Source organism: Tursiops truncatus, chromosome 3 (genome assembly GCF_011762595.2).
Source record: "Tursiops truncatus isolate mTurTru1 chromosome 3, mTurTru1.mat.Y, whole genome shotgun sequence".
NCBI classification, from domain to species: Eukaryota; Metazoa; Chordata; class Mammalia; order Artiodactyla; family Delphinidae; genus Tursiops; species Tursiops truncatus.
This window is the reverse complement of record NC_047036.1, coordinates 70,727,323-70,753,365: the sequence shown is the minus strand read 5'-3', so window position 1 is coordinate 70,753,365 and position 26,043 is coordinate 70,727,323. Positions and strand designations below refer to the sequence as shown.

At 39.0% G+C, this 26,043-nt stretch overlaps 1 protein-coding gene across 1 annotated transcript; it reads left to right on the top strand.

The window, feature by feature from the left end:
- Positions 1–23,527, top strand: LOC101328764 (protein RER1-like). Its single transcript, XM_019929143.3, has 2 exons — positions 1–202; positions 22,036–23,527. Exons 1-2 carry the CDS (start codon positions 1–3, stop codon positions 22,734–22,736), a joined length of 903 nt encoding a protein of 300 aa, XP_019784702.1. The 3' UTR covers positions 22,737–23,527.
- Positions 23,528–26,043: the final 2,516 nt, after the last annotated feature.

Sequence of the window (26,043 nt, the reverse complement as noted above, 5' to 3'; positions counted from 1 at the left end):
ATGGTCCTTGACTATAGATTTGACGATCTCAACATAACTTCCAGGCTTGCCAGAGCTGTGTTACAGCAGAGAGAGCAAATAGCTCATGATATTTCTCCTCTGATGAGTAAGCTCCAAAATCGCAGGTTTAAATTTGATCTGGGATTGAAAGAAAAGGAGCTATGTCCTCCCATGCCAGCATCCATGCTTTTCTTTGTCAGAGGTGAGTGTCTATTTTTGTACCATTGACCCACGGCTTCAGGGGCCAAAAACTCAAATAATGCCCAGGTGAATTCTGTTGATTCAGACTGAATACACACTTGCTCTTTTCTATACCTTTCTATTCTTCGGAATTCCAAGCGCTTCCTGAAATTTAGCTTTCGTTCTAAAAATCTGGTGACTGTTTAATAGAAAAAATTTTCACCTTCTATACACAATTAAAGTCAGTATTTTCTAACAGAATTAGCTAAGAGTTGGGAGCCGGGAGATTTGCCTGATGATGCTAAGCTAACTCACAGCTACCTTGTGAGGATAAGTGAAAAAATGAAGTGGAACGGTGTATTGGAAATAAACTAAAACACCAAAAAAAAAAAAAGTGGCTTGTACAAGTTAATCTTGACTGTATTTTAAAAATAAAGTTAAAGGAAGCCTTCACCTGTTGATCCCTGATTTCAGAAGCCTACTTGGAGTTACTGCTGTTGGAATGTGTTGTCAAAAATTTGAAGTATCTTTCCAATGAACAGATTAATTCCACCTTAATCTCTGTGAGATGCTCTGCCATCACCCCGTACACCCATGGTCCTTATTCTCCTGTCTCCTCTCAGCTATTTCTGGTGCTTTTGTTAATCCCAAATTAAACCCTCACTTCTCTCTCATGCTTCCTCCAGATACTTTCTCACCTTTTTACATGGTTTTCAGGGCCCAGGAATTATGACTTTTTTCCTACTGAGCCCTTTGACCACTTGTCTGTCCCTGTCTTCCTCTACTCCCTCACTGAAAGCCTCCTTTCTTGATATCATGAAATGGTACAGATATCAGTGAATATGACTTGAAATAAAGAAGGAAAAGAAGAAATAACAGAACATATCTAAGAAAAAGGAGGGTGCTATGTTGAAGGAAGCAGATGTCAATACGACAGCAGATGGTGTAGATAAACTCGGTACTAGTATGGTCAACTTGTTGCATTTGCCACATGGTCGCAACTGCAAACCATGACATACAAAACTCAGAAGTATAAAAAGCTATGCAGGTGGTTATTCATTGATGCTCTGTAGTCAAGGGCTATGCCACAATCAATTCTTTCTATATTTGTCCAAGAGGCAGAGTACCTCACAACGTGTAGGTCATTCTGCTTAAATGCTAACGACTTGTGAGGAGCCTTATTTTTATGTTAACAGTAAACAATCTCCTCCAAAGTTCAAAGGAGAGATACAGGTATACTCCTCACACCTCTCAGACTCAATTTCGTAATAGGACACAGCTTCTTCTTAGACAGATGCCTCAAAAGAAAAAGTGAATGAATGTACATCACTCTGTCTTGATAAAGTAGAGAAAGCAGTGTCCCTGTGGCAGCTTATTTCTTCCTCACTCTGTGTGTTGGAGGTGAAACAGGAGGTGGAGTCCAGGGAGTGACCAACATCACTGTGCTTTAAATTGTAATAACTTTTGAAATCCGGACTTGGGAGATAAATCTGAAGCTAGGGACAAATTTAGGCTCCAGGTTGCTGTCAATAAATAGATCATCCCCAAATCTCCAATGGTTCCCAACTGAATATAAAATAAAGGCCACACTTATCAAACTGACATTTAGAGCTCTCCACAATCTGATAGCAACCTATCTTTCCAACATTTAAGCTGCTATTTTCATTCACTAACCCTCAGTTCCCTGTAGAAAAATCTATTCGCTGTTACTTAAAAACATTGTATGGATTCCAGGGGCTGCAATTTCATTTACACGTATCCCTTTTTGAGACGGCTGCCTCACTTCTCAGTTTATCTGAACAACATCCTCCCTTTACATCCATCCTAAAGGCTCACGCTGTGTTCTCTTCCCAGTTGCTCTAGACCATGATGATTCCCTCTCTCTGCTGATCATCCAGAGAACTGATCTCTCACAATACTCATTAGGCTTTTATCGTGGGCTATCTTTGGTTACTAGTTAACACTTTTTCCCGCATGCCCCGTCCTCTCCACCAAATTCTTCTGTACCAGGTGCTGTGATTAAGTCCCAGAGTGTAAGTTCCTTGGAGGCAATCACTCATTTCTATGTGCAGCCTTCATAGGGCTTAGAAAAGGCACTCACAATGTCAATGGATCATTTTATTGAATTCCTGCATTTTAAATATAAGTGTATAATCGATGTTAAGTGTTTGACTCCAAATTTCTCCAACTGCAGAGACTTTTGCCACGTTGAGGCTGGCTTTATAAAATCATATTCCGAGGCATTAATGTAAGCCTGAGATAACACCCTAAAATCAAAGATAGAAAAATACAGATTGAAAGCCTAAGAAGTAAAGTAGAGATAAAATTAAAAAGTTCCCTTAAAAATCTGCAGTAACGTGCTCTGGTTTTTAAGATATCTTTTCAATATAACTAATAGTCTGACCATCAACACAGTACTACAAGAGACTTTTTTTTTTTTCGAAAACAAGAGGTCTGTAGGATTGACCCCATTGGGTATTGACAGCAAAAATAAAACATATAAACTAGATTGTGTTGAAAATACTGAGACAAACTTGGTCTGTATACTCTCAGCTAAGCTCTGAAAGAAGCACTCTTCTGAATAAGCTAGGACAATGGAGCATTCTAAAAAGAACTTGGGAAAGGAAATTAGGGAAGGTGACAGTGTCTAGAAAAATAAATGTAGTGACAAAGACAAATTTTACACCAGCTGCAGTGTGATTATATCTATATAGGACTACTGCACAAACTTTATGCCAAAGTAACCATTCCATTCAGCCAAACAATTGGAAATTCAGTCAGACAACGAAGTGGATTGACTTCACTCAGTTAATTGGCCAGTCAACTGAACTGATCGAATGTGCAGGCATTAAAAAACTTTGCTTGTAACTAAAGTGGCCTTAAAATTCAAAGAGTAAATAGCTGTAAAAAGCATATTCTAAGCTTAGAGTAACATACAAAATGTGGTGTTGCAGACCATCAGCTGTCCGCCAAAGACATGTGCTCCTCTCCATAGTGTAGAGTTGTTACTGGAAAGTGCCTATGCTGCCAGAAACTCCATTTCCCAGCGCCCTTGCATTTAGGTGGAACCATCTGACTAGTTCTCATCAAAAAAAAAAAAAAAAAAAAAGCCTAAGTGGTATGGGCTATTTGGGGGATGATTTCCTAAATTCTACTTGTGCCTTCACCATGATTCCTCTTCCCCTATTGGCCCAGGCACTTCTTTGCATGCTTTCACCATTGCTGCATATTGGTCCTTGTGGCTGGGAGAAATTTTGCCATAAGCTAAGAGTATTAGTCAGCTCAGGCTGCTATAACAAAAAAATACCATAGACTGGGTGGGTTAAACAAAGACATTTATTTTTCACGGTTCTGGAGGCTAGGAAGTCCAAGATCAAGGTGCCCACAGATTAAACTCTTGGCAAAGGTCTTCTTCCTGGCTTGCAGAAGTCGACCATCTTGCTGTATCTTCACATGGTGGAGACAGGAAGATCTAATGTCTCTTCCTCCTGTTATAAGGACACTAATCCCATCACAGGGGCTCCACCCTCATGACTTCATCTCAACCAAATCACCTCCCAAAAACCCCTAATAATACCTCCTACTACCATCGCATTGGGGGTTAGGACTTCAACATATGAATTTGCGGGGTTGGTGGAGGGACACAAACATTCAGTCCATAAGAGTAAGATTTCTACACCCAAATCTGATATTTATTCATTTCTATTTACCTATTCAAAGCTTGAAAAGAGGTTCAGAAAAGAGCCCAATTATTTGGGGAAAACTGGGACCACTGTCCATGCATTATAATTCAATATTTGATTATAATAAAAATAATGATGGTGATGATAATAAAAAGTGAACAGTTTTTTGTTTCTTTTTAAATAAGAGATTCTTTACAACAATTTGTTGAAATAAATATCATGTTCTAAAGGCTTTTCTTTTTAGTCTTTCAAGGGAAAAATAATTTCTTTCAATTAAAACCGAACTAGCCAAAGCTTAAGAAGTCTCTCTATAATTATGTTTAAGCCTGTTGCAATTTATTGCCCCCAAGGTATTCATTGGTAAGACCTCTAGGGCATTACTATAGCCATAGTGTTAAAGTTAACTGATTCAAACCACAGTCCATCCAAGTAAGCCCCCTGCAGAGCCCCTACTATTACTCAGTGCCAGGAACTACATTGTCTTCCTAACCATCTAATTTAGAATGAACTTAGATGAGCTCTTATCTGCACTGTAGTCTTGTGGAGCCAGAAATATTACCCAGAAGCTGGACCAGGAAAAATAGAAAGTAGGGTCCTGTGAAGTGCAAAGGCGTGAGACAAACCCTAAGTGTCCATAAGATCTTAGAAATGAAACACAGTTTACCTAACAGTCCTACAATTTCTTTCACTGTTAGCTAATTAGCATTTACAAAGTTAAATGAGAAGTAGCTTAAGCAAAAATCCCATTTAAAACAAACAAACAAAATATTTAAGAACTACTTTTCCTTGCTTTGAACTGATTTTCCTATTTCCCCTCAAGTTAGGCTGTTATTTGGGGTTTCCAAATATAATAGTGCTTCTGACCATTCTTAATTGCACCATAATGGGTGTTAAGCACAGGAGAGTGTGCAAACAGACTTGACTTTTCTAGTCTTTGACTGTTCCTTGCCTCTGGCCTCTGTCAGAGAGGCTTGCTAACTGCATCTCAGGGGAGCAATCACACGGCTTGACTCAGACTGTGGCTCTGACTATTGGGACTTCCTGAAGTCACAACCACTTTGACGTCCAGAACTGGGGCATGGCGTGTCTACTCTTCATAAAATCCAGAGATTGCAAGGGAAGTGTGAAATGCGAGAACTGATTAGGGATGCACCTTAAATGGTATCAAGGGACCCAGTTAGCAATGCAAAATATGAGATAATATAAACATAACATTCACTGCCAGTTGATCACTTATGTGAGCACCATGAAAAGCAAAACACAACAGAAAAAAAATTGGAGATGAGTAACAAATACAAGATTTCCTCCAAGATAATTCTGCATAAAAGTTCAGTTTCATGGGAAAAAATGCATAATAAAATGACGTGGAATGATATGCCAGAAACATTTGTTATGTCTATTTGTTTTCCTGGAACTTGCTTGGTATTAATCATTTGTAATGGGTATATCCAGTCTTCGTTATACATACACCCTTCCTTTCTTGCATTATTGATTGAGAGAATTTAAAGTTGGAAGATGCAATTATTTTGGCTGTATTTAACCTTCTGTGGCTACAAAGAATGATTCCATTTTCACTAGTAGGAAGCCAAAGTAATTTTAATTCAGGAATTTCTCTTTTAATTATTAGTTTTTAAAGAACACAGCATTATACCTAGCAGAGGGTCCCTTTCTTCCTCAGTATTCTGGTGTAGCTACTCTCCTGTCAGCCTAGACTTTCAGAGAGAAGAGGAAAAATCTTCATAAAAGCCTTGGCCTAATTAACAAGAATGAACTAGATTTTATGATGAACAATTTATAGGCAGTTAATAGAGCTCATACACGGTAGCCAGGAGCTAGATAATTTATCATAAAAGGAATCTCAGCTACACTTCTAATCCTCATTCTCTTGATACTACAACCAACTGCATTCACAATTGCTACTTTTATAAGCTTTGATTTACTGACAAATGATGCTGCATTTTATAGAGTCATAATGAGACTTATAAATGCAGTAAATTCTTGTATCTCTGCCCATATGCTTCATATTCTTTGCCAAACAATTTACTCTTCTGCATTGTTATCTCTAGATAAAAATAATTTTTCAAAGATCTCCTAAGGATTCTTCATACTAGCACAAATGAGAATAAAAAAATAGCAAATTGTTTATTAACCATCCTAAGTATTTGTTGAAAAGAAACTGATTTATCCCTAAAAGAACAATGCAGCTATTGTAATGAGTTTTGAAAGAGTAATACTTTTCAAAATTACAAATAAGATAAAAAAGCTAATATCCAAATGTAATTTCTTAAAGAACAGAATTTAAAGTAGGTGAGACCCAGGAAATCATATTGTCTCTTCCCACTTGGTGTCTTACTGCTGTTTCTGTTTTAAAGTTATAGCAAAATACAGCACACTGGGTGGACAGAACTGGGTGACTGTATATATAGTGCCATCAGATCAGCTACATTTCATTTATCCATTGATCTACAGAGGGGTTCCTGAAGTCCTCAAATTACATAACACTTCCTCCAGGAAGGCTCCCCTGACTATTGGTATCCCTTTTATATGCCTTCTTACCATCCTATTCTTCCTCTTACCACAAAAACAAATACTGCTGGGTTGTGACAAACTCTACTGCCTAATTAGCATTCCATCCCCTCATTGACCATGAGCTCCAGGACAGTGAGGACCACCATTTTCTCACTCTGGAGTTGAACACAATGCCTGGGACATATTGCATTTGTAACTGAATGATATTCTTGGTTTCCAGAGCCTGTTAATGTAAGCGAGAATAAATCATTCAAGTTGTATGAATCAGCAATAAATTTGGTCACTGAAAATGACAGTGAATAAGTGTGTATTTTAAAAAGCTGAAGAGTCAAAAGTCATGACTTTCTCTACTTCTTTCTTATGACCAGCATTATAAGTATTTTTAAACATTATGCTCCGTTTAGATGTTCCGCATTTTAAAAGGGACATGTTACAATAAAAAAAGGTGATAGTAAAAACAGTAAAAATAAGAAATGACTAGAATAGAAATCCAGGGGAGAAGGTCAGAGAAATATGATTGTTTGACCTGAAACAGATGTGCTAAATATTACATTAATCAAGGTCTCTGGGGACACAAAGGAACTGCTGCCCATTTCTTGAAGGGACAGAGCCAGGGCCCATTGCAAAGGTGTTTAGGCCCCCATAAGTAACAGCTTCCTGACCTAAGAGGCTAGGAGATGTGAGATTATGTGTCTGTGGGTCCACTCAACAGACCATTTTTCAAATGATTAGGGATTTAGTTCTGCCTGCCAGACAACCAGTTTTTGTATAGCTGCTCAAATTACAGGCACATGGTCAATCTTAGTTTATCAACGATTCCCAAATATCAAATATACCTCTCTTTCAACCAGGGTTTCTCATCTCCTATTGAGAAGTTATAAAGACAGGTTCTCTTATTTTTTACAGCAAGACATTTTTCTAGTAGAAAAAAAAGGGAAATGATCTTTTTTCCTCTCAGATTCACCCTATCACTACAGAGAAGCTGAGGCTCAAACAGATGTCTCAGAAGTCAAACCCATAGCTGCCACATCGCCCACAAAAAGATAGCGTCCTCAGCTCACTCTGAATGGCTAGTAGGAGAATACAGCTGAAAATCTGTTAATTCCTTGACACCTTTGCCGATGTAGTCCCTGTCATAGACATGCAGGGACCCCAGTGCAGGCCATGCAGAGACCCCAATGCAGGCCATGCCCCTGGCCATGTCTGCTGAGTTTCCCAGCCCAGCAGGGCCTTGCCAGCCCATGATACCTAGGAGAGACGGAACCAACAATTCTTCTGCCCTGAGTCAAAATAAAGCTTAAAATCCTATCTTTTATGATTCCTAATGTCAACTAAAAATAACAGAGGTGGTTAGTTCAGACCTAAGATTCACCTTGGAGATTTTTTCTAATCGTACATATCCCCCAAAGTGTCTTTTTTCCAAATGGAATTGGTCACTGACATGTGGATGTGCTCCTAATAGCAAAATAAAAATATTCCCTGCCTGAAGCATTATAATAAAGTTGTCTTTTTCCATTTCATTGTCTCAGAACATTTAATCAATTGACATGACATCTGGGGCAGGTCAAAAGGAGCCGCCTCTATTAATTTATAATTGCAATAGTCAACTCATTGATGGCCTTCTCATTACTTTAGCTTATTTTTATCAGTTTCAGCTTTTAAAATGTTTTTAAACTGTAAACTTTCTTGGGAGTCAAGGATAAAAACCCATACCCTTTTTAATCCTGTGTTCCCATTTTTTAAAAAAATCCAGCCGCAAGGAAAATTCTGAAGTGGACACACGTGTCTGCAAAATAGCTGGCTTCCCATTTAGGAAGGTTTCCTATTGCTTACCTAATTTTAAGAGCCTAAGATCTTCCTCCTACCAAAGTCTCATCTAAGTTTTACATTAAATGAAATTTTGAAAGTGTATTTAATTCTTCTAAGATAAAACCAGGTACATAGTAGAAGCCCCAAATTTATAGCCACCTTCTTTTTCCAGCTCAGGAAAAGACCTATTAAGAGTTATTTCCAAATGCATGAGAACATTAATCAATAATTTTCTTCTACCTGCAGTATTGTCTCTTCTCTAGTTATAAAATAAAAGCCATGTCTCCTTACTAAAGAAGGAGTGTGTGTGTGTGTGTGTGTGTGTGTGTGTGTGTGTGTTTGCCTGAGAAGTGGGAGAGGAAGAAGCGGAATGAAAGAAATACAAATACTTCCTAGGATGCTGAATGGCACAAAGTAAGCAGTTGCCTCATTCTGCCTACAAATCTGCCCTTTTGTTCTCCCCACTCCCTCCTCCATGACCCCCAGCTCCCAGCCCCTCCAACCCCCCACCAACCTGACTCCTGGGCAGGAGCCAGCTTCCCTGTCTTTATCTTCCTGAGTTTACAAGAGGATTCTGATGACCCTATCTCAATTCTGGCAGCAGAGAGCTAAGTACTTTACTGACAAGACAAGGCTTGTCCCAGGCAGACAATGGGAAGTAGATAACTGTTAAAAATGCTTAATTCCAAACATGGGAATGAATTAGCTGAATCGCTTTGGTAATGATTTTCCTCACTAACAAATACCAGGAGGAAAAGCATTCCTTAGCACAGTGGTGTGTACATGACAACTGGTTGGGTTCATTTACTTAACATACTTTGTATAAATTGTGATAAATAGTCTACACTTTTCCTGATATTGTCTCCATCTTATTGTGAATTTCAAGTCTTAAACAATGGCTGTGTTTTAAATATTTGAGAACATATCAGACAGGTACCCTCCACCCTATTACCAAAAATATTACAAATACTAGCTAACTTGGGGAATCTGCATCCCATATTTGTTCCCCACGAAGCTTATAAAATGTCTGTGCATATTTGCATTGGCATGCAAACTTTCTTGCTGAACGTAAGTATACTCACAAAGCCGCTGTCACTCTCTTATTTGTGCAGCCAGAAAGTCTGTTAGAACAAGGGCTAAACTGCATGCACAGTTCAGGGCATCTTTGAATGGCACACCCTCTCTACAGAATGTGGGCCACTCATCTAGACATCCTAGTATTTTGACATAAGCCCTGTCAGATAGAAGATTCCATGCTACCAGATACACCTCTTTTGAAAATGTCATCCAGTGTAGAAATTGATTTTCTGCCTCAAATGCAGCTGCTGCTCTGAGAAACCTCCTATCTTATTAAAAGTGTCCTTGTTCCACCTCTATCTAGACATAGGGCACATGATGAAATTGACATATTTGTAGGAATGCAAAATTCTCACTGATTCATTCATTCAACAACTGTATACAAATCACTGTTCTAGATGCTGGAGATGTGGCAGTGAACAAGATGGCGAAGGTCCCTGCTCCCATGGAACTCCTTTCTATGATTTCAAATAGTGTATTATTATGAAAAAATAATATGAAACAGGGTAATTTGCTAGAGAAAGATTATTTTCGATAGAACAGTCAAAGAAGACCTCTCCCAAGGCTGTGATATTTGAGCAAATCATACACAATTACAGATATTAAATAACCTAGTAGAAAGGACACAGGATTTGGAGACAGAAGACTCAAGTGCTAATTTCTTAAAAGTTTTTAGGCAAGTTCCTGAAAGCCTTCTACCTTTTAGCACAGAATTGGTATCCCACTGGGGACATCTCTCATTCTCCCTAAAAGGGTTGAGCCTAGTTCAACCTGATGAGCTTTTCCATTATGATATTTATATTATGACTAAAACCCACTACATCCATCTTTTTGAATACGAAGACTCTAAATCAATGGTTCTCAACCCTGAATGAACAATAAGTTGAAATCCTAACCCCGCTGGCATTGTTTTAAATGCTGAAGTAAATAATGTAGGACAAATTAGTAGAAAGGATTCAGAGGCACAATATACAAGCAGCTAAGAAAAGGGGGCAGGGTGGGGTTTTTCAGGATTGGTGAGTCTAATGTCTCTGGATGCTCCGCTGCCTTAGAGAAAACCAGCTGATAGAAGCGAAAATTTTTGAAGCAATTCAACACTTTCATAGCAGATTTATCGCAGGTGATTAGCATTAGATATCTGTATCAGGGCAGAAAAAAAATCCATGATAATATCATCAAGCAACATTCGAATCAGAGGTGATGTATGTGTTTGTGGTGTTACCACATTTGTTACCACATTTTTTTTTCAAATTATGCAACAGAAATCACACTCTCTTGAGGTTAAATACTGCCCTACTCTCTTCAAAAGATTTTAAATTTCACACCTCCACCCACATATTAAATTAGTAGTCCAAACCAGATGGAGGTTAGTGTTTTAGGTTATAATGAGTATCTGGAGAAAGTCCTTCCTTGCACTGCCCGTACCTATCACTTTTACCTTTAGGCTTATTCGTGCTTTGCTTGATTTCTGACGTTAAAGTGCATTTAAATGCTTCTAAGTCTTACTCTGACTATACAATTTTCCATACCATGGCCATGTGAAGTGGCTCAAAAATAGTTTTGTGATAGGTCATTAGGAAGAACCAAGAGAGAATTCAGAGATGAATGGGAAGCATTTTAATAAACAAACACATTCAAGAGCCAGCACCTTTTCTCATGGTCCTTTCTATCACCCCCACCAAGTATACATTTCTTCTTTCTATTCACATTTTACCCAATTTTCAGGGCTGAACTCTACCCTCATCTCCTTTCTCCCTCTACCAGCCTTCTAGAATGCATAGTTTTTGATGTATATGTACCATTGACTTGTCATCCCTCTGTTTTTGTATTTGATTGATTTAACTGAAGTATAAGTCCCTTCAAGATAAAAAAACATACCTTACATTGTTGTCTCTTAATAGCTTCTAAGTAGTTAGACTAGAATCAGGCAACAAATGGAACTACTTTTGAAGAAGACTTCTTGCCTAGCGCTAGAGCTTGACCTGAATCATGTATTCAGAAAGGAATAGCAGAATAGACCCACTAAGCATATTCCTGGTTAGAAACCAGTAGTTTTAGAGACAGGAGGAAAGATCTCAGAATCTGAAGGCAGAGCTAGATTTGGAAGTTAGTTCAATCACTCCTCTGTAAAATGGGCTCACAGAATTCCAATAGGAATAAAGGTAATATGTGTAAAGCAGCTATACAGTGACTAGCATACAGTAAGTGCTTGGTAAATAATAGCTGTTATTATGATGGTCCAGTATTGCTTGAATAAAAAGACTTCTAATATATTTTTGCCTGCGAATCCTGGATGAAATGAGACATAAAAAATTGTAGGCAAAATTAAAATTTGTGAGAAAGATTAACTGGGTCCCACTGAGCACTTGCCTCCAAGTGAAATTTGGTTCAGTGTAGGAAGAGGACTACTCTTTGACTTCTCTCTTATCCCAGAAATGCATCTTTTTTCCTTCCTTTAACATCTTACAAAGCGTTAAAGCTTCCATGTTCTAGAAATTACAACAATCTGGTACAAAGGAAAGAGCCCAGGATCTGAAACAAGCATATGTGGGTTCTGGTCTCATTGGAAGAAAGTAAGCAAATATCTTAGCCTCTGCACCTTGTTTTGATCCAATGTAAAATGGGCATACTGACTCCCCAACGCTCTTGAGAAAATCAAGATTGTTTCTAAAACATCGATAACTTGGAGTTGATCAGCCAAACAATTCAGTAATCAAATTAAAAAAAAAATCAGTGGATACTGCATTGGTACTTACCATTTACCATAAGCAAAGAACCATGAAAGACACAAAAGAAATCGGAGCCAGAGAACCCAATCAAGAAGAACTAGTCACCAATGAGACTGCAATTCACTTAAACAGGGCACAAAACTAAATGAACATAGTGCCCACTGTGAAAACACAGAACATTCTGTATAGAGTGATGATACACAGAGCTTGATCATTAACCTCCCAGGGCTATCACTCAAAGCCCACCTCAACAGAGCTCTAATCCACCTCTGAAAGCTTCATTTCTCAAGTCTTGCTTGGGAACTGCTTCAGCCAAGTGGAAACACAAGCTATCCCCAAACACGTGCTGAACTTTCCCTCTGTTTGCTCATGCTCTTTCTTTGCACATCTAATCACTCGGCTACCCAGAATTTTTCGCCCTTTTTAAATCTCTTCCATTCATTACCACACATCCTAACGGTCACTTTCTCCATGAAGCCTTCCTAAGTCTTCAAATTACATATTCATTTTCCACTTTTGAAACCCCCATTTCATTTTGTTAGTGGCAGTCTGTACAGTCTACTTATGCATTATCTTTTCCCTCTTGGATTATAAGAGAGAAAACTTAACCTCCTTCACCTTGTATCACCAACAACTTGTTCATAGTAGGTATTAACTAACTTTTTGAAAATTATATTTACTAATGGAACCTGATGGAGGTGCTTATAAATCATGCAATCTTAATCTTGATTTGAACAAAACAACTCCATGTTACCTCATTCATTTACTCCTTAAATAGGTATTGGCGCCTATGATATGTATGCTTATGGGATACATGCAGGGAAACAGCTGATTGCGGAAGCAGATGATAGGGCTTTCCTAGAAGAAGTACAGGATGGGATGCCTGGGGGTGGGGAGGAGATACAAACTCATTCCTTAACGCTTTCCAGTGGACATTTAATGACTAAAAGAAAGAGTTTTCTCAATAGGTGATCCATGCATCAGAAAGCTGGCTTTGACACCAACCCTCTCTCTCCAAAGAGGGTGGGAGCATAAAGATTCAAGTTCAGCCGGACAAGAGCCACGGAGCAAAGGCAAGAAGAAGACCCTTCCCTCTCTGCGTATTGAACTTGTAGTCCTTATCAGAGGAAAATATTGGGAAGATTGATAAATATTTCCATTACCCTAATAAAACTTCATGTTACATACAAGCTATTATTATCACAATTATATCTTTTTCTCACTTTTTAAAAATCGATTCAGAACAATTGAATCTTAGAAATGGTAGTGTTGAAATACGGCAAACATCTTCCTTGCAGCAGCAATAAACTTGACGCTGAAGCCTAATGTTTTTTGTATATTCCTTCTCTATTTCTCCTTTTGGATTATAGATTATGAAAGAGGGATTTTATGCAGCAGTTGGTGACAAAATATATTTCTTACTAATGTGTAATATTTGCTACATTAATAATTTTATGGCTTTAATTATTGATGCAAACTTAATTGTGCCCCATGTCCCTTTTTCTTGCAGCTCAATAAAAACTATATATTTCTTTAATTAGGCTTCATTTGAAGACTAGAAGACAATGCAGGGGTGGTTTCTTGCTAATTCACCCATCTATAGCCAGGGAAAAAACGGAATTAGTGTCTTCAGTGTAGTTTAGCAAGAAAAAATATCTAACTGTTCTGAAAGTGTGACTTTCCTTTGCACAGTTAACCTCACCCAGAGGCCAGGAATATATAGGCAACTGAAAGCGGACACTGCAACAGGGGATGATATTCTCCCCTTCCTGGCTCTGGGGAGAAATTTCATTGATTTTAGTAGAGATGGAAAGGAAAAATTGGGGTCGCCTACATGGTTATCATACTGTCTTCCCTCTTTATATTCTCGACCTTACTCGAAATCTAATCTTAGTCTTTCCTGCTTGACTCCAACATTTTGTTGTGGTAGTCCACTTACAATCACCAGGAGTATTACAGTCACTTTATTCTGTGTCCAAACGTTTCAAAACAACTACCAGAAAGCCTGGATGGAAGGAAACTAACATTTGCTAAGCATCTGGTCTGGGTTATACAAGGTGCTTTCAATCAATTATTGCTTTAATCTCCAGGGGTCACAATCACAAATGCCAACAAGTTCAAAAATGAAGAGAGCAGATAGGGCTTGAGAAACAAGGAGCCCTCGGAGCGCCATCTTTCATTTTCCACTTTGATAAAGAAGTGAGTTCAGAAAAAAAAAAATGTTTAAGAATAACATTTGTAACATTCTGTGAGAATAACAGTAGAGCAATGATTGCAGATGATACTCCATCTCAGTGTCAGGTGGACATCAGGAGAGACAGGACTGGCCAACTGGAAGGCTTACATCCCATCTCAGTGAGATTCTCAACTCTGGCCCACCACTGCCATGCTGAGAGCTCTTCTAAATTTTTAAGTGAAGCTTAAAAGCTTCATTCTTAACTATATTCGTTTTCTAGTGTTACATGAAAGATTACCACAAATTTAGTAGCCTAAAACAATACAAATTCATTACCTCACTGCTCTCCTAACTCAGGAGGTTGAACTGGAGTTGGCTGGGTCCTGTGCTCAGGTGTCACCTGGCAAAACTCGAGGTGTTGGCAGGCGCTATAATCACATCTGTGACTCTAGAGTCCTCTTCCAAACTCACTGACTGATAGTATAATTTGTTTTCTTGTGGTTGTATGACCAACAACCCTATTTTCTTGCTGGCTTTTAGGGACTATTCTCGGTTTCTAGCGGCTACCCTCGCATCCTGGCCCTGTAGCCTCCTCCACAGACCCTCTCACCACATAGAAAGCTTACTTCTTCAAGCTTAGCAGGAGAATCTAATGCTTCAAATCTCTCTTACCTCTTTTAGAAGCTCACCTGAGTAGGTCAGGTTCATCCAGGATTATCTATCTCCCTCTTGATTAGGTCAAAGTGAAATAACTAGTGACCTTAACTACATCTGCATAATCCCTTCTGCCCTATAATGTAACATATTCATCAGAGTAACATACATCTTTTTCCCAAGTCTCCTTCCTACTCAAGTTGGAGGGGATTAACACAAAACAGGGAGGGGTATCTTGGTGGCCATCTTGGAATTCTGCCTACCTTGCCCTTTTCTCAAGCTTCCCACAGAAATATAGCACTCTTAAAAAATGAGCTGCTGAATAGCCATGAATATTTTAACTTCCTTTCATTTTCTACAGCTGCTTTGACCTCTTGGCACTATCTTATCACATTATCTGATTGGTCCAATGCCCATCTATATTCAGTGCCTGTCTCTAGTTTTAAAATTTCAGTGTTGGAGCTTTTTCCTGCCGTTTGATAAGCATAATAAATAGTTGTCACAAATGAAATTTGCACAAAAGCAGACTGTGATGTCAATAGCAGGTATAGTTTTTGTAACTGTAATGTAGGTTGATTCTTGAAATCCTAAATTTATCATTAGTACACTCTATTCAGAGAGAGTTACGCTCCTGATATACATAAAAAATTCAAACTTCAAAGCATTTTAGAAAATGACAGGCATCTGAAAGTCCCATTTTTATTCTAATGAAAATATATATCTTTTACCAAGAAGTTAAGATTTCTCACAAAATGTAAAGGGACTTAAAAAAAATAAGGGTGCTAAAAAGTGTTATTATTCTCAGCAAGACAACTCATAACCATGTTGATTTAGGAAAATCTTCAAGGATTTACTGAGGCAATTGTAAGGTAAACTCAGTTCTCACAATGAAAGGAAAATGCTTTGATAAGTTTTCTGGGGTTTCCTTTCAGCTTACTTGCTTCTTTGCCTATAAAAATATTTTATATCATTTTTAAGGGCAAGCTATAAGCAATATTTATGTTCAGAGAAGAAATCCATCTATCGGAATTCAGATTTAATTTTAAAAACAGGTAAACAATTCTATGAACAAAGTCAGTGAATTCAGATTTAATTTTAAAAACAGGTAAACAATTCTATGAACAAAGTCAGTGATTTCCCCAGGTACTTTTTGAAAATAAATAAAAACAAATCAGCTCTCGTTGTCTCATTTGTTGTTTGAACACTAAACAGCAAGACACTGGGATTTCTGAGAGCAGTTGTATTATTTTAGACTTTACAAATCTATACAATAATTCATGATTTAGAAAAGAACTGTTGGGTTATCTAGCTAGTCTTTTTTAAGAGTAGCAGTTAAAACAAACAATCAGCTCACTTCATGCATGGAAGAGAATTCTTCAAACTCTTCCCCTTAAACAAATCTTCAATCAGTTAAATGACAACATTGTTCAAAAGAGAAGTATTTTATACTTCTCCAGTTCTTATTGATGAATCTCTCATTCTCAATTTTAAAATTTGTGTGTCAACTAAATGCCTGTAAGTGGATTGACATACTTTTTATAGTACATATATTAACTAGATCAATTCAATCAAATGCCAATATTTCACCCTATCTGATTTTCAACACAGCATGTTGGTAAATACTTATAGAAAAATGTTTCTGTATATACTGTTTCCAGCTTGAGAAGATTAATATGGTTATACAAATGTAAGCCTAATTTGGAACATTTCCAGACACTTTTTGATTGTGCCAAGGGTGATTTTTGAAAAATTTGTAAAGGGTTTCCCAAGTGGCGCAGTGGTTGAGAGTCCGCCTGCCGATGCAGGGGACATGGGTTCGAGCCCCGGTCCGGGAAGATCCCACATGCCGCGGAGCAGCTGGGCCCGTGAGCCATGGCCGCTGGGCCTGCGCGTCCGGAGCCTGTGCTCCGCAACAGGAGAGGCCACAGCAGTGAGAGGCCCGCGTACCGAATTAAAAAAAAAAAAAGAAAAATCTGTGATAAGTTTATTGTGGTCATTTGGTAAAAATAATAATTTCAAAAGACTAGAGAAAAGATAAAATTATTAATAGAAAACAGCTCATTTTAAAAGCACATTCTTATTGATTTTTATTATATTTAAAAATAAAAGCAAAGCCAGCTTTAGCTCCTGATCTACCTCTTCATTCCTATTGAGTGAATAGAGAAATTTCTACATGGTATAATTTGAGAAGCACTGAGCACCTTCAACTGGCCTTGTTTAATCCCGGTGACTAAGACTTCAAGACTTAACTTTAAAGGCACTGGCAACCACCATTTAAAGGCAGAAGTTATCTAGCGGGGGTAATGAGTAAAGTCATTATCACATAAGATTAGTTCTGAAAGATAAATTGTGGCCTTCTAATGAGTCCCTAGCAAAATAGGAGCAGTCGGATTTAAAGAGGATAGGAAAAAGAAAAGGCATCTACTAAAACACTCCAGCCATAATGATGATCCAGTGAATATCTGTGGAGTTGAATCAACTTGAACAGAGAGCAACAGACTTTACCTCTGGGACCCTGTCAAAAGGTAACGCTTTGTAGCTGAATCTCAAGGGAAAGTTTGAGGCCCAGGGGAAAGAAAGGAAATGAACAGAGGCTGCAAAAAGAGGTAAGGAGAGTACCCATATCCACGTTGGGATACTTGAAACAAAGTAGAGGTGAGGAAACAGGAGATGTTGTATAAATACTACCCAGAGATATGCCTCTCTTTCCACAAGTATAAAATTCAATCTTGTTATATAGTTGATAATTCATTTTAGAAACCCATGGAGGTTAAACTGACACCTAGAATTCTTTACAGAAATTTTTTCACATATCTAGGTAGCTTGTAAGTATAATTTTCATATCATGTAAATAAAACAGAATAACAAAACTTCCCTTTTGTATCATGAATCCATGGGACAATTTAGCTATTGGCGTTAGCTAAAAAATAGAGCTATTGGTTAGCGACTTGAACAATCACCACCAAGTATAAGATTAAGCCAATTTTGCACTTTTCAGTGAATTCAAATCTGCAATATGGTCCTAATGGCAGAATGTATCTTTGGTTTCACTGTCTGGTCCTTCTACCTAAGATAACATAGATTCCAAAGTTTAATTTTATACTTATAACCATTAGCATTTATTTTTCTCCAACAGGGTATCAATAAGTTTCTGCCAGTGAACTGGCAAAATCATGACTCTTCTTAATTTATTTTTTGCCTCTCAATAATTTTGCAACCCAGCTCTGTTTCTAGGAGCTCTGCTTTTACTTCTCGGGGGAGAAAACAAATTTGTTTGCACAATGCAACAAGATCTAGGGATCTGTAACATGAGAAACTGAGCAATTGTTTCAATATATCCACCAGTAGTTTTCAGAGGGTAGGATCATACAACTGTATTTAATCAGAAGAACTTATCACAGAAGCTTGGGATACAAATGTCAAGACATTGCATATGATGAAGTGTTGCCTGTTAGTATCCAGGATATCCGGAGTTCAAAGGGAAGATCCACTAGAAAAGGCTTCCCAGAAAAGTCAGGGTCTTCTGAATAACAGTTCAAATATGTCTACTCCTTACTTGAATGACTGATCATACTTCCTTGATTCAAGATACCCATTTTTCACAACTATGGTTTTCAAAATCAGGAAGCAACTTTTAATCAAGGAACACTTTTAATATTGTGATTTTTTTTCCTTTTTTTGGAAACTTATTAATTAATCAATGGTGAATCTAATGATCAGTGGTTCTTTAAACTCAAGAAAATAGGTATTCCAACAAATAGATACAAGATCAAGAATAAGAAGAGTAAAAACTTATGAGAGGACCAATATTTGCCCTGATATGTAAAACCTCAGCAAATGAAGAAAAACAGAAAAGGAAAAATTCTGTACTGTGGTAGGGATCTTTGCTATTAGACACTAGATCTATGTTTAAAAGCATGTGGAATGCTTCTCCAGCCTAAATTTGGTATCCTTGTGGGGGAGAGAATTCACTTGTTATTTATAAGTGCACTGTGTGTGTGTGTGTGTGTGTGTGTGTGTGTGTGTGTGTGTGTTTGCGTGTGTGTGGTTTCCAAGTAATTCAAAGCACACTAGAGACCTTAACACCCTACCTACAAAACGACAATTATTGTTTTCATGAAAGATAAATGATTACATTTAAGAGTGGTGCTAGCAAAAGAAATTTTTTTCATTGAAAAGTTATAGTTTGACCTGTTTTGACACATTAAGGGGAGGCTTCCACTCTGAAATTTTTTCTTAACTCATGAGTCAATCAAGTAGTTCTGAGACTGTAATTGAGCATTTTGTCAATACAAGGAGACTTAAAGATTATCTAGAACACTTAGCTCATTTCACAAACAAGAAAAATGAAGTCCAGAGTCATTTGCTTTGTCCAAGGTTGCCTAATTAATTAGTGCCAGAACCATGGGTAGAACCCAGTACTTCTTTTTGCCAGTGTAATGCTTTTTTTCAGTGGAGAAGCGTATCTCCTTCCATAAACATGATAAAATACTGTGGTTCTGGGAGGCTTTGCCAGAACCTACAAATTGAGCCCAGGTCTCAGAGAAGTTCTGAGAAAGCACAGCTCAGTTCTACCACAATATTTCAAGTGGTTCTCTGTACTTCTCTGGCCACTCTGCAGAGATATAACGTCTATAGGATTTTTGTAGTGGACCTGGGAATGCTTGCATTCAAACAGTATTTTAAGTGGTCGAGGAAGTCTTTAATAAGTTAGAATCATGCATCATTTTGAGAATTGGAAGAGTTCTGTGCAATACATTTCATTTTATTCCCTCAATTTATAGAGGAGGAAGATAACATCTGGGAAAGTAACATGGCCTATCACATGCTGATGGGTGCAGGGTCAGGACTGGAACACAAATTTCCTTGTTCACTGCTTTTTCATGACACCACACAGCTTTACCATGAATTATGCCCAGGAAATGGAAAGATGCAAAGGTGAAATAACCAAAGACAGCTTTCTATGAGAGATTTCTCAAGCAAATGATGAAATTGGTGATATTTGTCCTCAGGCCTGGCTAATTCCCTATCCTTGTCCGTCTCAGTGGCCAGTGTCCTCCCTCATGGGTTCTCCCCTCTCTTGCTATCAAAATATACTTTTTAGGAAAGGTTTCACAAGCTATCTTATATATTCTTAGCAACTGTGTTTGGTAGGCATTAGTATTAACATTGCCATTTTAAGATGTGAAAGTGAAAGGTGCCTGAGGATTGAGTTACTTCTCCCTGGCTCTACAGTTTTGTAAGTGGCAAGCAAGGATTCAAGTCCACAAGTGTCAGGATTTTAGCACTTTTCTTTAAACATTGCTAATTCAGCACTGTATCTAGAACACAGTATGTGCACAATAAATGTAAGCTACATGAAAATAAAGGAGCAAGGAAGGAAGGAGGGAGGGAGGGAGGGAGAAGAGACCTATTCAGACTAAGTTGTGATGAACAGCATTTGAACTTGCTATCTTTCTGTTTGCATGTGAACGGGAAACGAAATCTTAAACTGAAGAAATAAATTGGAATTTCAGGCATCTTCCAGCAGGGTGAGAAATTTGGCAGAAGAAGATAAAGGTGGCCTAAAATTCCATGTTGGCCTTTTCAGAGCTTAGCAGTTACAAACTCGTGATAAAATAGTTCTATGATTATTTCAGAGAGGACTTTTCATGATGCAGGAAAATTATCAACCCTGTTTCTGCCCAAATACCACAGGCAGAATATTCCATGAAGTCCAGGGGTGGTTCCTTCCCTCAGTTTCCAAACAGTTAGTTCAGAGAGCATCAAATGCCAGAGGTGGATAGTCACAAAAGTTGGTTTAAAATGTCCTGGTCAGTGGTTGCCCAGTGGAGACCAGGGCGGGCAAACCTAGAGCCAGAATGCAGGTTTCAGAGATTTCATTTGCAATATCTTTGGGTTAATTCCCTAGATTTGGCTAAGGCTTTTAGGTTCTGCGAAGCGTTTGCAGGGAGGCCTAGCCATGGAGTCAAGCCCTGTTCCTGGAGACTTCATCAAGTTCCTCCCCGTTCATGGTTCTGTCTGTATGAGGTGACACAGGAGGGGAGGGAGAGGTAGGACCAGAATACACAAGCTCACAGGGGAGGGAAAAGGAGGAGGACCGGCACATTCTTTTAAGTTAATTCAAGTGAGTCATTCAAGGACCCAAAGGTCTGAAGGCCTCCTGGATGATTCTAATGTCATTTTCTGCATCTTCTTAGATTACCTATGGTCCATCATCTAAGAGTCAAAGAGCCAGGTTCAAGGCTCTGCAGAATTTCACTACTGATCAAATGGTCTTGGACAAATCACTATATTTGTACCTCAACTTCTCACTTATATTGATGACGATTAATAGTTGTGTGACCCACCTCACTTGATGGATGTAAAGAAAAAAAAGCCTTTTATATTGTAAAATATTCTGTAGCTGTGATTGTTATCATTGCTTTATAATATGAATGTGCTACTGTACTGTTTGGCCTTTGTTACTTCTTTTTTTTTCCCTAAACTGTGATACTTGGAGGGCACACCTTACTAGTGACAAGTCAGAGTGGCTTATCCCAGTGACATATCCTAATGCCTCCTTATGTGTAACATTAGTTGCAAAGACCACTGCTATATAAATAGAATCATACCTTCTACCTATTTCAAGTAGATGCCATCAAACAAAGGTAGAACATACCTACACATGAATGCATAAGTTTCAAAACCTCACGATAGGACATAACATATATTTTTTAATAAAATATTTTCTAGGAAAAAAGTTTAAAACAGTAGAATACATAATGTCAGCAATTTCTACCTTAGAACTACTCAATATATAAGATATATCAAGGATTAAGAAAAACAGGGGCTTCCTTGGTGGCACAGTGGTTAAGAATCCGCCCGCCAATGCGGGGGACACGGGTTCGAGCCCTGGTCCAGGAAGATCCCACATGCCGCGGAGCAACTAAGCCCATGCGCCACAACTACTGAGCCTGCACTCTAGAGCCCGCGAGCCACAACTACTGAGCCTGCGTGCCACAACTACTGAAGCCTGCGTGCCTAGAGGCTGTGCTCTGCAACAGGAGAGGCCACCACAGTGAGAAGCCCGTGCACCGCAACGGAGAGTAGCCCCCGCTCGCCGCAACTAGAGAAAGCCCGCGCCCAGCAACGAAAGCCCAACACAGCCAAAAATAAATAAATAAAATTTATTAAAAAAGAAAAACAGAACTTCCAGGTGCTCGGCTGCCTCTTCCCGGACCGAGCAAAGCGCCCACGTGGCCGCCACCTGCGTCCTCCTTCCCACGGCCCTCGGGAGACCGCGCTTGGTGGCAGTGGACCGCCAGCAGCTCCGAAGGTGACAGTGTGGGAGATTCCGTCCGTGGGAAACCTTCCGTGGTGTACAGATTTTTCACAAGTCTCGGACAGGTCTATCGGGCCTGGCTGGACAAGTCTACTCCATACACGGTTGTGCGATGGGTGGTGACGCTGGGCCTGAGCTTCATCTACGTGATCCGGGTTTACCTGCTGCCAGGTTGGTACATCGTGACCTATGCCTTGGGAATCCACCATCTAAATCTCCTTATAGCTTTCCTTTCTCCGAAAGTGGATCCTTCCTTAATGGAAGATTCAGACGATGGCCCCTCGTTACCAACCAAACAGAATGAGGAGTTCCAGTCCTCTATTCGAAGGCTCCCAGAGTTTAAATCCTGGCACACGGTGACCAAGGACATCCTGGTGGCCATGGTTTGCACCTTCTTTGAGGCATTCCACGTCCCAGTGTTCTGTCCCATCCTGGTGATGTACTTCGTCATGCTCTTCTGTATCACGATGAAGAGGCAGATAGAGCACATGATCGAGTACCGGTACATCCTGTTCACGCACGGCAAGAAGACATACAAGGGAAAGGAGGACACGGGCAAGACATTTGCCAGCTAGACGCGGCCGCCCTCCGCGGGCCCTGGACGGCCACAAGTTGCTGTGATGGCGCCTTCTTTCCTCACATAAAGTAGTTGATTACAAGGGAGTTATTTTCTTTTTAAAAAGGAGCTTCAATTATTTGTAACTGAGATATCAGGCTCTTGAAGAAACTTACATTTAAACAGAATCGTGTTGATTTGTTTTCCAGTGCCGGTCAGGCGACCAGACGCTGGCCTTGCAGGGCGCAGGCGGGGCGGACAGCCGGGTGGGCTGGGGGCCGGGGGGGGGGGGGGGGGGGAGCGGGGGCGGGGTCGGCAGGGTCAGGCCCCGCGGTAGGAGCCAGGACGCCCAGCTGCCGCCTCCCAGGACGCTCACCTGGCCCTGCCAGCCACACGGAGGATGCTCGCCCGTCAGTCCGGTGCGTGGAAGAGATTCTGCAGTTAACTCAGGGCTGTAATGCCAGTTACCAAATTTCATCTCACTAGAGATGTGCTGAGTTGGCCTCTAGCATAATGACTCAAAACTTTGTTCTTAACTACCATGATTGCTTCTGAGGGCCTGGAATTATAAATATATATTATATTTTAATTGTTTGAGGTTATTTTGACACATTTCTTTGATACGTGAAGGGTTGTTTTAACTTAAACGAGTTCTCATGCAGCAGCCCCTTTTCAGAGACACCTGGCAGGAGCAGCCAGTTCTGTGGCTTTTAATACATGGCTTCCCACTTTCCACCGGGAAACAACTCTGACCTGCATGTCAACTTTTTTGATGTGATAAAAACCAATACTCGTAAAAAAAAAGAAAAACAGGACTTCCAGATAACAAATGAAATGTTTCACATATTCATTTCATATATTCATTCATATATACTTTATCCCATCCTTACATGTATATATTTAATCTAAAGGTAATAAATGTAACACAGGTCGCAAGTTAAATCAAGAGGTTCATTTTGAATTGTTAATTGCTGTCCAACTTTTTAGAAAACAGAATACAAAGAGACAAAATTTCTTTAATAGTTCAGAAAGCACACCATAAGCTCTAATGGACAGATTAAGAAGCAAATAGTTAAAATTTGGAGATCTTACTATAAGTATTATAATTTTAAACTTTTTCTATAAAACTCAATTACTGCATGCATGCCAGTGAAATTAAAAAAGAGAGCGAAGGGACTTCCCTGGCTGTCCAGTGGTTAAGACTTCCCCTTCCAATGCAGGGGGTGCTGGTTCGATCTCTGGTCGGGGAGCTAAGATCCCACATGGCTTGCGGCCAAAAAACCAAGACATAAAACAGAAGCAATATTGTAACAAATTCAATAGAGACTTAAAAAAATAAATAAATAAAAAATAAAAACAGAGAGAAAAGTTTAAGCATTAACTGCTGTAAACATTTAAATAAATATAACATATATCTACATACACAACTTGCTAGTAGGTATATATCATTTCTGCCTGATAATTTTCTCTCTCCTCTCTGTGTCTTCCACCTCAGCAGAATATGACATGACACTTTCTATATGAAAATAAATGACACCACTTTCTCATTAGGTTCCCCTTAGGGAATAAAACTAATGGACAAACTCTGTGGGGCACCATGGGTGAGGAATTATCCATGGTTGGGAGTAGCCTAGAGCTTGACAGGACCCAGGGTTACCTAACACAGTGAGGCCAAAGGAAATGGAGAAGAAAAGTTGAGGCAAGAGGAGTGATTTGAAAAGGCAGACCAAATGATAATGGGGTCCACATGAGGAAGACTAAACATAAGGTCAGAGGCTGGAAGAATGGGGACCGGAAGGCTCGGTGAAAATAGGTTCAAGACTACACAAAGGAGTCACAGCCCTGCCTCTATGAGGGTCCTGGTGTGACGTGCCTGATGAAATAGGAAACTAGACAGTTACCGACATGTATTTCTCAACTGATACGCCATGGAGTCTGTGATGGCACTCTGTACTATCCAGCCATGCCAATGGGTGGTGGCATGCCCTCTCAGACATCTGTGGTCGACTTCAATTATTTTCTTGCTACTGTAAATTTCTATCCAAACTGAATTTTTAGAAAATTTAACAATGCATCTGTTGGGAGAAACATTGGGATTTCTAAACTGAGAATGCATATTATACTCATTTTAAGAAAAAAATACATTTCAAAGAAAATCTTCGAAGGGTTATAATAAGTTTCCCTCTTAAAATCTCCAGTAACTAATTTTAACAATGGCTTTCATATCTTTCTCCAGTTGGGCATTTTGTTTAGCTCAAAAAAAAAAGAAATAATTATAATATTTCTTTTCTAATAATGTCAAGAAGTTTCTGTTATTGCCCAAGTGAAAATATTTCACCGTAGCCTCATTTCCTTCTTCATTATATAGCATAAAGATCAGGAGGCACAAAAATCATTATTTTCCTGATAACTTCAATCCTCTATTTCATAAAGGAAAGGAAGTGAAAGAAAACTAACTACCTCTCGACATTCCCAAACCGGTTTGCTTTTGGATTTTGCATATGCAGGCAACTAACTGTTGGCTGTTTTACTGGTTTGAATAACCCATAAGGTACAAGAGAATCTAAGTTCTACATTAGAACCCACATCTGCTTATGCTAGAATGGAAACCCATCTGAGAATCAATGAAGCACATGGAAAGGGTCTAATTAAATCCCTATGCCATTTCCTTTAAAACTGTCAAATTGAAATTGTAATCGTGTATTCATTCACCCCCCAGTGGTGTAGTGGTAATTTTAGAAGTGGGAATATTTAAGCAATAAGAGCCAACGGGGTGTGTTTTGCTAGGATATCAATGAGCCTGGACAGTTCCTGTAAGCAGACAATAGACTGAAAACAAAACCTTTCCTACATAGTGAGTGAATCAGGAGACCCTCTCCAAGTGTACAGCCACACTAATGACAAAGACTTAATTCTGTATTAGGAATGAGAACTTATAATAGATGTATTGAGAGAATTATACTATGAAATCACACTAAACTATTAAATGAAAATAATACAAAGCATTGGCACATTAAATCAAAGTGATAAAATGTTCCACACATTAAAAATCAAACATCCAAGATTTCTGGCTTTTGAAGTCACCGTAAAATTCCTAACACTTGTTCTGTCTACAGTCCTCTTTCTTCTTTGCCTAATTTTGTGGTTGCCTTAAATGACCCCCCCAACAAAAATCTAACTGAATAAGTATGAGAGGAATATGTGCTCTGCAACTTGTTATTGGGGTACCTTTTGGCCTCATTTTAGAGGACAGCAATACTTTAAGAGTGAGTCTCTTTAGAGCATGGATTGGAATAGCTATATGCTCTTAACATATACTAAAATAT

Coding starts and splice junctions, on each gene's coding strand:
- LOC101328764 (XM_019929143.3), top strand. CDS start 1: ATGGTCCTTGACTATAGATTTGACGATCTCAACATAACTTCCAGGCTT. Junction 203..22,035: donor CATGCTTTTCTTTGTCAGAG/GTGAGTGTCTAT, acceptor CAGAACTTCCAG/GTGCTCGGCTGCCTCTTCCC.